We start from the raw sequence: 14704 nt of genomic DNA, 5'->3' as shown, positions 1-14704 counted from the left end.
ATTCTATTGTATTTCTGAGATTACTCAATCATTTTATTAAAACAGCTTCGCTTATCAAAAAATCAGGAACCTTTCCATTTTGAAATAAATGTCAAAAAGCATAGTCATAATTATTACAAGTATTAATGACTTTCCCCATATTTATATATTGGCGTTATACGCATAACTATCTCATGTACGTAGGAATCCCAGCAAACATGGGACAAATATGCGTATGACGGCAGTATAGATCTGTCTAATTTCCTGACTTAACTCAAATCAAACTGTGCTTCCAGAGCAAGATTACTTTTGATAGACATTGAATAATTTTCCATAGATCTCTTATTGGCATTGTTGGCACTAGTCATTCTTAAAACCGGGTGATTTTTTTTTATTTTCGGACTGTCACTGTTACGTAAAATAAAATTTCATTTGGAAAATAGATAGAGCCCGAGAGTATCTATGAATCTAGGATAGGATGTGGCAATAAGTTAATAAAAATTCCTTCATCATCGTACCGGTTGCTGATTGGGTGAAAATGACACTCGATTACTTCGATCGGCGGTGGTACATTTTCAGAAGGGCAGCTTATTGTTAACTTGGCTGATGTATATAATTGATATTTATAAAAAACGCAAAAGTTTTTTTTATTTATTTTTTTCTGTGTTTTTTTTTTCCGTCAGTTTCAAAGTGTCATGCAATAAGATTGCTTTTCTAGGAAATCGGAAAAAAAATATGTCAATCAGTATATCTCTGTAGATAAGGAAGACGTTTCTTAGACAACGGAAAAGATTCCTATAAAAGAATTTGTAGAATATTCTCAGATTAAAAGTAATTTTTGAGTCTTACAGAATTTGGAATCTTATATAAACACCATAGATACTAAAGAGATTTATTATAACCATTGAGAATTTTTAGAGCTCTTATGTAATTCTTAAAATATTTGAAATTCTTGAAATAAATTGGTTGACATTAGGGGATTTATTCAAAACTTATTTTGTTTTATGTCTTTGATGTTAAGGATTTATAAAAAAATGCTGATCCAGAAGATATAAGCAAAGTATAAAAAGTATGGAAGACACCAATTCCAAGAATTTCATGGAGATTTTAAAGAATTTTTGAAGAAAACTAGATGATGAACTTTATGCAAATTTAAAAATCACTATAATAATGCTTTTAAAAAATACTTTTGGAGGACATTCCACTAAAAACGAATTTGAACTGCTTTGGGACACATAAAAGCCGATTGTAAAAGATTTGTCAAGGTTTCGAAGGCATTGTTGTTTCAGTATTTATTGGTAGGATTTAGGTGACAATAGAAATACAAAAGGATAGGATTTAAGTGACAATAGAAATGCAGAAGAAACAGTCGTCACACAAACAGTATTATCGTTTATTTCCCCCTCCCTTAGTTACGCCAATGGTCCCTAGATCATTATAATCCATCATGCTTTAAAATCAGGATTTATAAGATCAGGGTGTTTTTATCTTAATAACCTTGTTTCGGGTCGTGTGCAGCGCAAATAGAACAGAATCGAGTTTAATTACATGTGGCGCACAGCCTAGAAAGAGTGCTAGCCATTGGTACTGATGTAATAGTTCTATTCTATAAAATGAGCAAGAAGCAATGAAATTAATATTTGTCATCAAAAAACAGTTATACGTAGTGAAATTATTGTACAAAAACATTAATTGTGTAGAGAGAAAATAGTAAAAGCATGGGCTCATTGTTGTCTGCTTGGCGTGGCTGCTGCTGCGACTGCCGTGGTTTTGTTCCTCTGTGATTGCATGGAAGAATGAATGGTAAACATATGTCAACCATTCCCCTCGCTTTACGTATACGCTATTTTGGGATACAGTGTTGACCCGATTTTGTCACTCCCCGATTTTGTCTACCCCCGATTTTGTCTACCCCCGATTTTATCACGTTTTCGACCCGATTTTATCACGTCCCGATTTTGTCACGTTTTCGACCCGATTTTGTCACCCCAAAAATTTTTGTCATTCTTTTTATTTTCGTAAATAATACCAAAAACAGCATTGATTTTCATGAAATAACTTTCACCGCCTGTAGTTTATTACGAAAGACTTCTGAGTACCTGGGAAATATTCTGTAAGCAATTTCAACAAGAAATAACGGGTACCGTTCACGCATTTGGCCTTTCCAAGGCATAAAATGATTCATATTTGTGGAATGAATTAAAAAAAAATGAAAATATTTTTTTTCCAATTTTGTCACATACCCTGTTTTATCACCCCAAAATTCACCAGGGGGTGATAAAATCGGGATATTACTGTATTAGTTTTAACGGACTACTTGTCGTATTCTTTAACAGTAAAATGGAAAACCTATATGTTGTGATTGGTCGCATTCGTCACTTTTTCAGATAACGGCAGCACAGTTGCTGTCTGGCATTCTTGCAATATGTCCTGGATACTGGGTTCGCCATAAATTTGGGCGAGCTTGACCACACATCATCCTCTTGTACACCGCAAAGGATGGTCCTAAGCACCCGTCTTTCGAATAAATATGTACTCCGAGTGCTTGCACGATTGTTTTGTACACGATACATTTGGTGCAATTTCTTCTGGAGCCTGTAGTCGGACCTTCCACAGATAATGCGCCTTCGTGTTATACAACTAACGTTATTATCACCCGTTAGTAAGCATTCAAGGTGGACTTTGTCTTCGACGCATTCACGACTAGTTCAACTTGTGTTGCTTCACGTGTTTTGGGCGGATGTACAGTTCCTGTATCTTTTCAAATGTTCAGCCGTGAAACAAACAAATAGATTGAATCTATAGAAAATCGTATACCGGTTGTTACACACGGCTCTCCACATGGCATAAGGCCGGAGTGGCCTGTACAATACATAAAAGTCTTCTTCATTCATCTCGGTCCATGGCTGCACTTCGCCAACCACGCAGTCTGCGGAGGTTCCGCAAATCGTTCCCACCTGATCGATTCACCTTGCCCGCTATGTACCACGCCTCCTTGTTCCCGGCGGATCGCTGTCGAGAACCATTTTCACCGGATTACTGTCCGAGATTCTGGCTACGTGCCCGGCCCACCGCAGTCTTCCGATTTTCGCGGTGTGAACGATGGACAGCTGATAAACAGCTGATGCAACTCGTGGTTCACTCGCTTCCTCCACGTACCGTCCCTACCATAGATGGTACGCAGCACTTTACTTTCGAAAACTCCCAGTGCGCGTTGGTCCTCCACGAGCACCGTCCAGGTCTCGTGTCCGTAGAGAACTACCGGTCTAATAAGCCTTTTGTAGATAGTCAGTTTGGTACGGCGGTGAACTCTATTCGATCGAAGCGTTTTGCGGAGTCCAAAGTACGTACGATTTCCTGCCATGATGCGTCTCCGAATTTCTCTGCTGGTATCGTTATCGGCCAAATACACGAATTCTTCAACCACCTCGATTTTGTCACCACCGATAGAAACTCGAGGTGGGTGGCTTACATTGACCTTTCTTGAGCCTCTTCCTATCATGTACTTCGTCTTCGACGTGTTGATGACTAGTCCAATCCGTTTAGCTTCGCTTTTCAGTCTGATGTAGGCTTCCTCCATCTTCTCAAAGTTACGTGCCATGATATCAATGTAGTCGGGAAACCAAATAACTGGATGGATTTCGTGAAAATCGTACTACTCGTGTCAATCCCTGCCCTTCGTATTACTCCCTCCAAAGCGATGTTGAATCGCAGACACGAAAGACCATCACCTTGTCGTAACCTTATGCGCATTTCTAAGGGACTATAGAATGCCCCTGAAGCTCGAACTACGCACATCACCCGATCCATCGTCGCCTTGATCAACCGTATCAGTTTATCCGAAAATCCGTTTCGTGCATTAGCTGTCATAGCTGGTCCCAATCGATTGTATCATATGCGGCTTTAAAGTCGATAAATAGATGATGTATTCGCGGCATTTCTGCAATACCTGTAGTACAGCGAACACCTAATCTGTGGAAGAGCGTTCACTTATAAATCCCGCCTGGTACTGTCCCACGAACTCTCTTGCAATTGGTGTTAGTCGGCGGCATACAATTTGGGAGAGTACCTTCCCTAGCAGCACACTTGTTCCAAAAAAGTTACTTCAACTTATATATGACCAGATTCAGTCACAATCAAGTTGCTGCAACCACTTTCGTTCGATTTGTGTTGCTCGGGTTGTAGGCGGCGTTCAGCAATGTGATAGCGCGGTAGTTGCTACAATCCAGCTTATCGCCCTTCTTGTAGTTGGGACACACGACACCTTCCATCCACTCCTGTCGCAGAACCTCATCCTCCTTCCATCCAGTCCTGCCGCAGAATCTCATTCCCGTTTATATAGTTACACATATCGAAATGTGGCACGTGGCCCTTACGTGAACGATTTCACTTCTCATAGAACGTGCGTTTCACGGTCTTGATCTTCCTGCTGGTGCTTTTTCTTAGAAAAATCGAGCTTTGTCTGTTCCGCGCCAGTTTGTATCGTGCCTCGTTCGCCCTCGTGCAGCAATCTCGTCCATGCTGCATTCTTCTTCTCAACTAATTGCTCACATTCGCCGTCATACCAATCGTTTCTCTGATCCAGATCCGTGCCTAGTGCAGCGATTGCGGTGCTTCCAATGGCGGATCGAATATCTCTCCAGCCATCTTCAAGAGACGCAGCGCCTAGCTGCTCTTCCGTTGGGAATGCCACTTCCAGCTGTTGCGCGTAGTATTGGGCTAATTTACCGTATTGTAGCCGCCCAATGTTTAGCCGCGGTGGACGACTCCGCCTCGTGTTGCACACCGTCCAGAGTTTTGAGCACAGACATACTGTTACGAGGTAATGGTCGGATTCAATATTCGAATTGCGGTAAGTGCGTACGTTCGTGATGTTGGAGAAGAATTTACCGTCGATTAGAACATGGTCGATTTGGTGTTCCGTTTCTTGGTTAAGTGATTTCCATGTGGCCTTGTGTGACCGGTCTATACATTTCCTCCTTTCATACCAGAGCGTTCATGTCACCGATGACGATTTTGACGTCCCGCAGTGGGCATCCATCGTATGTTTGCTCCAGCTGTGTATAGAACGCTTCTTCCTCGTCGTCGGGTCTCTCTTCGTGTGGGCTGTGCACGTTGATCTTGCGACATCCTTGCGTTGATTGCCTGCCACCCAATCACGCGTTGGCGTATCTTTCCCAGCACTATGGAGTCGGTTCCCAGCTCGTTGGTGGTGCCACAGCTTTGTTGGAAGGTAGCCGCTCGATGCCCGCTTTTCCAAACTTTCTGTCCTGTCCAGCAAATCTCTTGCAGCGTCGTCGATGTTGCGGGGTTGTAATTCATCGTAGATTATCCCGTCGCAACCTGCGAAGCCTAGTGACTTGCAGTTCCAGGTTCCAAGCTTCCAATCGTGATCCTTTAGTCGTCGCCTATGTCGTTGCCGATTGTATCGAGTCGTATTATCTTCTATGTCGTTCGTATTGGCTGTTTTTAAAGGCGGCTTATTGGGCCTGCGCAAACCTCCTGTCTCGTCGGAGAGCTGTTTAGCGTCCCACCTAACACCAGAACTTGGGCTTGTGCGCTTTGAGCGGCACACGGTCGCTTTGGCGAACCTACTTGCGGATACAGGCAGCTTTTTATAGAAGTTTGACAGGGCCCACCCCACCACATCCTAGGCAGGCACCACAATTCGCAGCTGGCCTGGGGAAGGATCGTCAAGCCCATGGACATTGTCCCTGCTGCCCGCAATGAAGAAGATACACGGTCTTCAATGTCGTAGGCTGCCATGTAATCGATAAACAGATAGTGCCATATAGTAGAGATCTGGCCTGATGTCGAGCGACCAGCAACGTAGCCAGCTTGATAACTTCCCACGAACTTTTACACTATTGGGGAAAGACGACAGAAGATTATCTGATATGTTAAATTTTAGGTGGAACTTAGAATGGTGATCGACAGATCGATCGAAAGTTCCCCATTTCTATTTTACCGTCTTTCTTGTAGATATGCCGTATGTAACATTCCTTCCACTCCTCCGGTAGCTGTTCTGCTTTCCAGATTCTGACTTTCAGTATATGCAGACAAGTGGCCAACTTTTCGGGCCCATCTTGATGAGTTCAGTCATGTTCCCGGGCCCCACATAACCTTATGTACCTAAATCAACCTTTTATGTACATTTAGAGACCCCTGGCAATTTTCGACCCCGGTGCTCTCTTCTGGCTGAATCTGGCCGTGCCAATCAATTTTCGCTAAACGTACATCTTTACAAAATGAACCTTGTTGATAGCAACTTATATAGGTCCGGAGCCGGTTATGATGACATCGATCACGTAGTTTGGTTTGCACTCGGAAAATGAAAACGACTATTGGATACCCCTGTGACCCGAGGTAATCAACCCTTCAGCGAAATTCGAGGTGTTTTCGATTGTACATATCACAAAGAATCGAGGCTTCGGACAGTGTACACGTCTGAGCCTATCGAATAAACGAATTTGAAAAAAGAAATTCTTTCAGACTAATTCGTCTGAACTTCAGAGTAATTTTGGGAACAGATGATTTTAGGATCTAAACCTATCTAAATCGTAAATCACGCGCATAGCCTCTGAGAGTCTATATGGACACCATGAGTTGCTATTGGTGTTGTACCAAGTTTAATTGACATAGCAGATCAAGGTTCTGAACTCCAGAATAGTTTTGTGAACCTATAACATCGGTAGAAATATTGACTGCCTTTCGTATTCCATCATCTCTAAAATTTTATTTGATTTATTTGATAAATCATTATAGCGCGGTGTTACTGTGCAATTTTTATACAAGTAATAGTGGCCAACTGTTATTCTTTCCTCCGACGATTACAGAATGTAGGTGTCAATCTAAAATTTATGAGCTGACTATTATTTTAGGTATAAAAGCATGTTAATATGAGTTGAACACCATAAGAAGCCCTTTAGGAACATCGTACAAAGTAGTTCAAGGTTCAAGAACAAAGTTTTTCACGGAATAGGAAAAATCAAGAAGTTCCCGACCTTTGCATTGTTGCGTTAGAAGGTTATTGCAATTTCAAAGTGCTATTCGGGACATATTCATCCGATCCGAACATCTTAGGAAGTAAACTCTTTGCATCAAAATAGCATGGCAGAATAGCACTACATTCTACTAAAAAGAGCTTAAATTTTTTTTTCTGATGGCAGAATTGTTATGTATGTTGTTTTTAAAAATTGAAAAAAAGTGGGAATATTCCACAAGAAATCAAAAATGCTATTAATAAAAGCAACGTAAAGCATTGTTCCACATTTGCTTTAGTTATAGGTTAATATGACATTTACGCAGGAGGAAACACATGGGTTTGTCATTAGTAAAAATAATGGAGAAGCTGTAGTTTAGAATGCACATGGTTTTGCCTCTTGATTATTTATAAATTTTCCACTAGGTAGAACAAATTAAGAATATTTACATATTTTTCGAATCGAATGTACTCATGTGCTTCCAAAGGGAAGTGATTCGCGGAATGGAAAACATAAAAATCCCGCCTAATTCAAAGTGAGTATTACCATCCTACGGAAAGAGGTAAGCTCCTTACTCATAAAGTGCACCGATAACATTAGACTTTATAGAACACAGTGGTACACTGTTCACGTAGATCTGCACCGCAAAGTAAAACAAAAATGACAAAAGACGATAGATTATTCGCAAATGAAATACAATTTGTACTTACACTTAACATCTAGTCGTGCTTCGACAGCTACCGAACGAGCAGAGTACGACTCATGGATCGCCAAACATTTTAGAATAGCGCCATGCCTATCCTTGTTGGCGGGGATTTGGACAACGGACGCTGCCGACCACGTCCTCGGGTTGTCTGGTTCGGTGGAGTTCGTTTGCGGATGCAGAGCCGATATTTCCTGGTCACCTTGAATGAAACAGAATGCAAAGAAAGATAACATGAGCAACAATTAAACGATACTAATGAATGTTAATTTTCACATTTTCATCTATCCCTGAGCTTTCATTGCCAGTCGGATTTTATTTTCTATCTAGGAGCTGTAATCCTTGAGAGCCGTCGATTTATCGCAAAGCATTGTCTGTTCTATCGCTTCACAGTTTTCCGCCAGCATCAGCTTACCATTCATTGATCGGCGCTGCTCATCTTACGGTGCCTTGGAGAAATTTGCAGGAGAAAAAGTTTTCCACCTCAACAATAGGAAGTCCGTGTAGTTGAAAATTTATAATTAACTCGCAGCGCTTGGCATCCCCAGCACGACTTCGCTTGTCATCTAAGCTATGCGGATATTACGCGAATCTGGGATCTTGGGGGCGTGTCGAGACTTCTCTGTAAAAGTTTGCGCTCCGTGCAAGACAATTGTGCTGAGATCCGTGGCAGAAGAGCACGAAGGGAGATGTCAGTGTAAATTGGTATATTTGAAAGTTTTCCGGAAAATTTAATTTGTTCAATTATTTCCTATTTTGCTTTATCCTCAACGCGTGAGTGCTAATCAATTGACTGCAATTTGTAAGAGTTCATTGTTTTGGTAGAAATTTTACAGTGAAATTTAATACTCTTAAATAACATGAGTTGTTTTGAAATGCATTTTGGATTATTATTCGTTTTAAGTAAAATGGGCGATTCTGTTGGAGCTGAAATCTTTTTGAATAAAACCCTTTTCCATTTTGTCTTACCAGCTTACTCTCAGCATCCCCACACTTGTTTTTATATGATCTACACCCGATTCTTTTTTTACAGGGGGATGCGTTCCGTGTAAAAAAAGTTTTCAGTTCAAAATTTAAAAATCCGTGTAAAAAAGTGTTATGATCCATCGACAAATCATGCAAAATGGAGCAACTTTGCAAAAATTTTGTATGGGATTTTTTTTCACGGCCGTTTGAAAAAAATCCATGTAAAAACAGAATCGGGTGTATTGAACTATTTATGACGCAAAAAAATACAAAAATCATAAAACATTATAAATGTATTAACTTAAGACACAAAAATGTAATTTGTGATAATAAGTTAAACAGTGTTTCTACCTATATTTTTTAGTCCATTGACATAGTAGGTTAAAACAGATATCTAGCTTCTTTTCTGAGAACTTTTTTGCATGGTAACATAGAGGAGACTTTAGCCCTACCTATGATCAAACTAGTCCCCTAGAGTTTTCGATACTTTGCATAATGTAATGCACATATCTAGTTCTCAGATAAAATATTGGATAACTACAGAAAATGACTTCAGTTGAATGAAAACAATTATAATATCTGGCGATAGGAATGCTTAACGCGAAGAAAGTTATGCTCCCTTAATTCTCAGCGCATTTGGAATAGGAACAGTGATTTCATACTGATTCAATGCCGGTTGAATAAATAATAGAAGTAACATGCTGAAAGAACAAATACAATTTCTGTGATCTTGATTGAATGAAGAAAATTTAAGTAAATTACTATCATGCAGGTCGTAATATTAAGACAACAATAAATTTTGGACAAACTGTTTAGGTTTCATAGGCACGCCTAAGTTGCCGAAGAACTTTTAGCATATCTTGATTTTTCAGGAATTATTTTGGAAACGATCAATCCTTTGCGATTTTTAGGTTTTTTTTTCAGAGTGAGTAATTTTAATTTTTACTCTCTAGCTTACTAGTATAATCCTAAAAAAAATTATGGCATTTTTGAAAGGATTATCATATGATTTCTTTCAAAAAAAAAAGCCAAGTACAACGTATCGTGTGCATGTATCGAATCTAAACATTTTGAATGCATTTCCTTCTGCAGATTACTTTGGTCAAGTGATCTAGCGTTTTTTTTGCTATTTCCCGAAAATTTTGAATTTCTTATAAATAATAATAAGAAGAATAAGCAGAAGAAGAAGATGCAGAAGAAGAAGAGGCATAAGAAGGCCAACTTGCGGACAGTATACCATACACGGAAACGACTTCAAAATTTAATCATCATTTTTTTTTTGTTGGGGCGTGTACTCATTCAGATTTGGAGTCAGTCATATTCGAAAATTTTGCTCAATGGACACTTAACGAATGAAATCAAGATCAATTGTTCGGTACGGCAGGGAGATCCACTGTCTATGTACCTGTTCGTCCTATACCTCCAACCGTTACTTGACACTATAGCGCAACAATTTTCCAACGCTATGCTGAATGCGTATGCAGACGATATTTCTTGAAAATGAACAAGCAGTACTAAGAGTGGTCAATTTCTTCAAAAACTTTGGAATCGTCTCTGGTGCTATTTTGAACACACAAAAAACTGTAGCTGTATTGATCGGGAATGTCAATCTTACGGGAGATTCGGAATGGCTTAACATCGAGAACTTCATAAAAATCCTGGGAGTGCAGTTCGGGGACAACATCAAACAAGAACATAACGTTAACTGGGAAGGTGTCCTAAATGATCTGCGCATCCGCTTGTGGCTGCGTCATCCAAGAAAGTAAAATTTAGCGCAAAAAATAATATGGTATATGGCTTCAAACATCCCTCTTACAAGAAAATATGCTAACAAAATTAAAACAGAGGTGGGAAAATTCATTTGGTATGGGCAAAACTTACGCAGAGTAGCATTTACTAACATTATTCTCCCGAAATCCAGAGGTAGCCTCAATCTTCACTGTCCTGAGACAAAGGCAAAGGCTCTACTTTTGAATAGGTTAATAAGTCTGGTTCACCAGTTGCATTTCTTGAGTAGTTTATTAAACAACCTAAACAACCCTATTCCAGCCATGTTTAGCCACATCTCTCAATTAAAAACGGAATTTACTCAATTGCCAAATAATTTGGTAAATACAACAACGTCTCAAGCGATCCATCTTCCTTATCTGAGTTTGAAGCCAGACTCTGGATTTGTAGCAGCTATCTTCAAACATCTACACAAAAAATCTTTGACATCTGTGTAGAAGCCCAACTGGTTTGTGGTTATGCACAAAATAATTAAACATCGTGGGCTGCTGTACGAACGAGAAGTAGTGGACAATCTCTATTGTGAAACGTGTCCAGGAGAATTAGAAACAACTGTACACAAACTGTTTCGCCGTCAACGAGTTTGTCACATCTGGAGATTCCTACAAAGACATGGCAACTACTGAGCATCGAACCCAGGCTAGCAAGAATTGAATCAGAGGAGATTATTTACCTAGAATTAAAGAACCTTAATAGAACACCTGGGAATTGCATTATAAAACAATTAGGTCAATTTTTCAGTTATCATATAAAATCTAATGAAAATGTATTAGGATTGGACACCTATTTATATTTTATATTAACATTAACAACTAAGAAACAAACTTAAAGTTATGAAAAAAATGCCACTGAGTTATTCCTGCTCCCGTTTCGTTTCAATTTTGAGCCATCAGTATAGAATTCAGTATGAACCGTCTCGAATAGTGGGACCTCCGACTTCCCAATCCATACGTGATGGCTCACGTATGTTATAAGGAATGTCATTGTTCTCCACAGGTTTCATTCCTTCTCCATTTATATTCATCACTGGCCCATATTGAAAATGTTGGAAGATACTCAATTACAGTATACGACCATGATCGCATATTTGTAACATTTGCATTTTGTTCGATTTTGTAAATCGTTTGTCAATCCTCCCAACAAACTCAATAGTTTCCAGCTTACCACAGATAAGCAAGATAGTTAAGCCTATTTTACTGTTGCGGGATTAGATGCAGTAAATTGAGCTTTCTGAACAAAAACGCGAGTGTTACAAATATGCAATCATATGGGCAGTCAAGTGGCCTAATAAATCGCCTAACTTGAATAACTTCAATCGCTTAAGTGTTTGCATATTAGTTTCCGCTTCTAACTGCACGAATTCATACAATGGTAGCAGATTTAGAATTACAACTAACGATTTTGAAGGGGTGCTACGCACCGATCCCGTTATAGCAATGGACACTAACCTTTGCAGTTTTGTCAGCTTCTTCTGTGCAGTAGCCTCTTTTGTTTTTGGTCACCATACAAGAGCAGCATATGTCAATTTTGGACGAATAATGGAAGTATAGATCCACTTTATTATTTTTGGTCTTAAGTCCCATTTTCTTCCAAATGTTTTAGAGCATAGAAAGTGTGTAACGAGCCTTCGGGTCGTTACAATTATTGTAAATATTCTAATTGTTATTATTGTGCTATGTTTTTTTGTTAAATGTTTTATTCGTTTTCACGGTTGAAGTAATTAAATCAATAAAGTTAAATAAAAGTTTAAACCAGTCTAATGAGGAAAACAGAAACCACTAGAGAGAGTTCATTCGCGTTCATTTCTGCATTTCCCCTGAATTAAATAATTTATGAGATCCAACTCAGGTGGTGAGATACCGTGGGATTAAATTGCGTAAGCCACCCAAGATTGCTTGATCCCGCAATATTTGCATATGAGCTTCGGCGTGCATCGACCTGTTGGGATTCTTTTGAAGATTTATTGATCTTTTCCGAAGTCCCTCTCACATATGGACAGAAAGGTGGCTAACCTAGGCTGTTCGTGTGAAGAGACGCGAACATGCGCGAAAATGATTGTCATGAGCATGAGAGCAACCGTCGGTATCGCGAATTTACCTTCGTGATTTCCGGTGACGAAATTAATTCGGCGGTTAATCTGAGGATTATTGAAGTGATCAGATTCACTTCGAACTGATCCGTGGAAGAGACAGGAGTGGCCCAAGTGTTCTCGCGCCGTGGTAGTTTCTTTAAGGTAAAAGCCATTAAGTGTTCTCAATCAGTGAATCTTTAGCAAAACCCTTTCCCAAAGTAATTAAACCTTAAACCCTTTCCCTTAGATAGTTATCGTAGCTAGTCGTGTGTGCGAAGTTAATATTGGTGTGTTATCGTGTGTGCTGGTGGTTTTTAAAAGGTAATTTGTGCAATTTAGATGTGGATATCTAGTGCTGACACGTGCAACGTGCAACGGTCATCTTATGTATTTAGATTCGCGACCATGCCGCTACGACGCCCAAGATACCACAACGAACCGTCGAGGCCATTTCTGACCCCACCATCAGGCTGCGAGATTTTCCCGGGGCACGCCGGAAGAGGGACGCGATCGCCAATCAATGCGCCCTTGGCAGGGCATCACCGAAGAAGAGAAGAAGAAGAAGAAGTAAGACAACCGTTTTTCCGTTCCGTTGGTGACGACCGACGGACATCGACGCACGTGTTGCGTCGCGCCAAACCATCGATGAGACCGTAAGTTTTCGATCCGGAGCAAAGCCATCCGTAGGCGACAACCGAAGTCGCAGCATCATCAGCTAGCCCGCTAGCTCCACCGCCGACCCGCCGGCAAACCGCGATGTAAAGTTCATCCGTTCAACCAACAGCAGTAGCAACATCAACTACTAAGTAGGCAAACCGCCGACCCGCCGGCGAACCGCGTGTAAGTTTACCGCCACCGTCCATCCGTTCCTCCGTCGTGTAAGTCATTGTCGCCCATTCAAAGTGAGTACTCATTTCCAAATATAATCCATGCGCATGTGATTTGCCGCCGCAACATAGCCAATACCTGTTGCTTTGCGAGGACACGGCACCGCCGTAAGAGAATATGTTGAGGACTGATTAAGACCGTACGCACAATAGTCGAGGCGTTCGACACAATAGTCGAACCGGAAAATTACACATTAGATTTTGAGTGAAACCACACCAGGAGAGCACACACGATAGGAGGCTAGGGACCGACCGAGTAGGCATCAATAGGAAAGGTATAGAACTGTAGAAGCGAAGAGATAGGCAAACAGTGAAAGTAATATGTACAATAGTTTTAGTAAGCTGAAAGCTTGATAAAAATGGGATAAAAGCTCCGCTGCTCTATTCGACTACAGGGAATGTTTCAATAAACACTACAGACAAAAATTATTTGTAATCTATTTGTTATTTTTGCTAATTGCTGTCCCGATGAAGTGAAACTGGTTGAGAGTATTTAATGTAGTTCGTTTTCGTTGTAGTTTTTTTTTTAATTATTTTTCTACTGGGGAGGTTGGCTCCGAAACCAACCGGGCAACTCTCTAATTCGACACGATTGGGTTGAGGGAAAATTTGGTCGCTTTACCAGTGATGATAAACCCCCTCCACACAGTTTCATCACTGGCCGGCGGTTGTAATTAGGTAACTGGCAATTATTTTAGTAAGCCGTTACTAGTAGCGTCCTTCACAGGCGCAATTTAAGTTAGCCACCTGTCTTTCATACTTATTGGGAAAAAAGGAACCTTCGTCCTTAGAGGGTCTCAACGGTCGGGCACATTTGAACACGGTCGATGGTCTCCTACGGGAGTGGCGCATAAACCATCGTACTTAAGTACCTAAAAAGGGGAAGACGGTCCGGCGTACGGTTATAAGTACTTGTTGTCTTTCCGATCGCACACTCAATATGAGCGAGCATTGTAGTTCAGTTTAGAATCCAGAATGACTCCCAGGCATTTGATCTGTTCACTAAGCTGAATTTCTAGTCCTCCAAGCTTTAGAGCTTTTAGATCAAGTTTTCTTTTCCTTATGAATGGTACAATTACAATTTTTGAAGGATTAATGCTAAGGCCTTCCTGAATACACCATAATTGGTGTATTTACTGATTTACTCCACTTTAGATATCATTGTATGAAGTGCTGTAATTGATGACTGACCTGACTGGTAGGCAAAGTGGGACTTAGACAGTGGATGTTTGATCATGTAATTGTAACACCTTTTCCATAGTTTTCAACAGAACTGATGAAAGACTAATGGCCCTGAATGATTTAGGATACGTCTTACCTTGCTTTA

The 14704-nt window shown here is 40.3% G+C and overlaps 1 protein-coding gene across 1 annotated transcript in view; it reads right to left on the bottom strand.

The window, feature by feature from the left end:
* The window catches only part of LOC134220093 (synaptogenesis protein syg-1), a 577445-nt gene that overhangs the window by 194681 nt on the left and 368060 nt on the right, over positions 1-14704 (bottom strand). Inside the window, exon 5 of the mRNA XM_062699069.1 lies at positions 7673-7867. Within this exon, the coding sequence (XP_062555053.1) occupies positions 7673-7867 (195 nt within the window). The remainder of the gene's footprint in view (positions 1-7672; positions 7868-14704) is intronic.

The sequence above is a fragment of the Armigeres subalbatus genome, chromosome 3 (assembly GCF_024139115.2).
Source record: "Armigeres subalbatus isolate Guangzhou_Male chromosome 3, GZ_Asu_2, whole genome shotgun sequence".
In the NCBI taxonomy this organism is placed as follows: domain Eukaryota; kingdom Metazoa; phylum Arthropoda; class Insecta; order Diptera; family Culicidae; genus Armigeres; species Armigeres subalbatus.
This window is presented reverse-complemented; position numbering and strand designations above follow the sequence as displayed.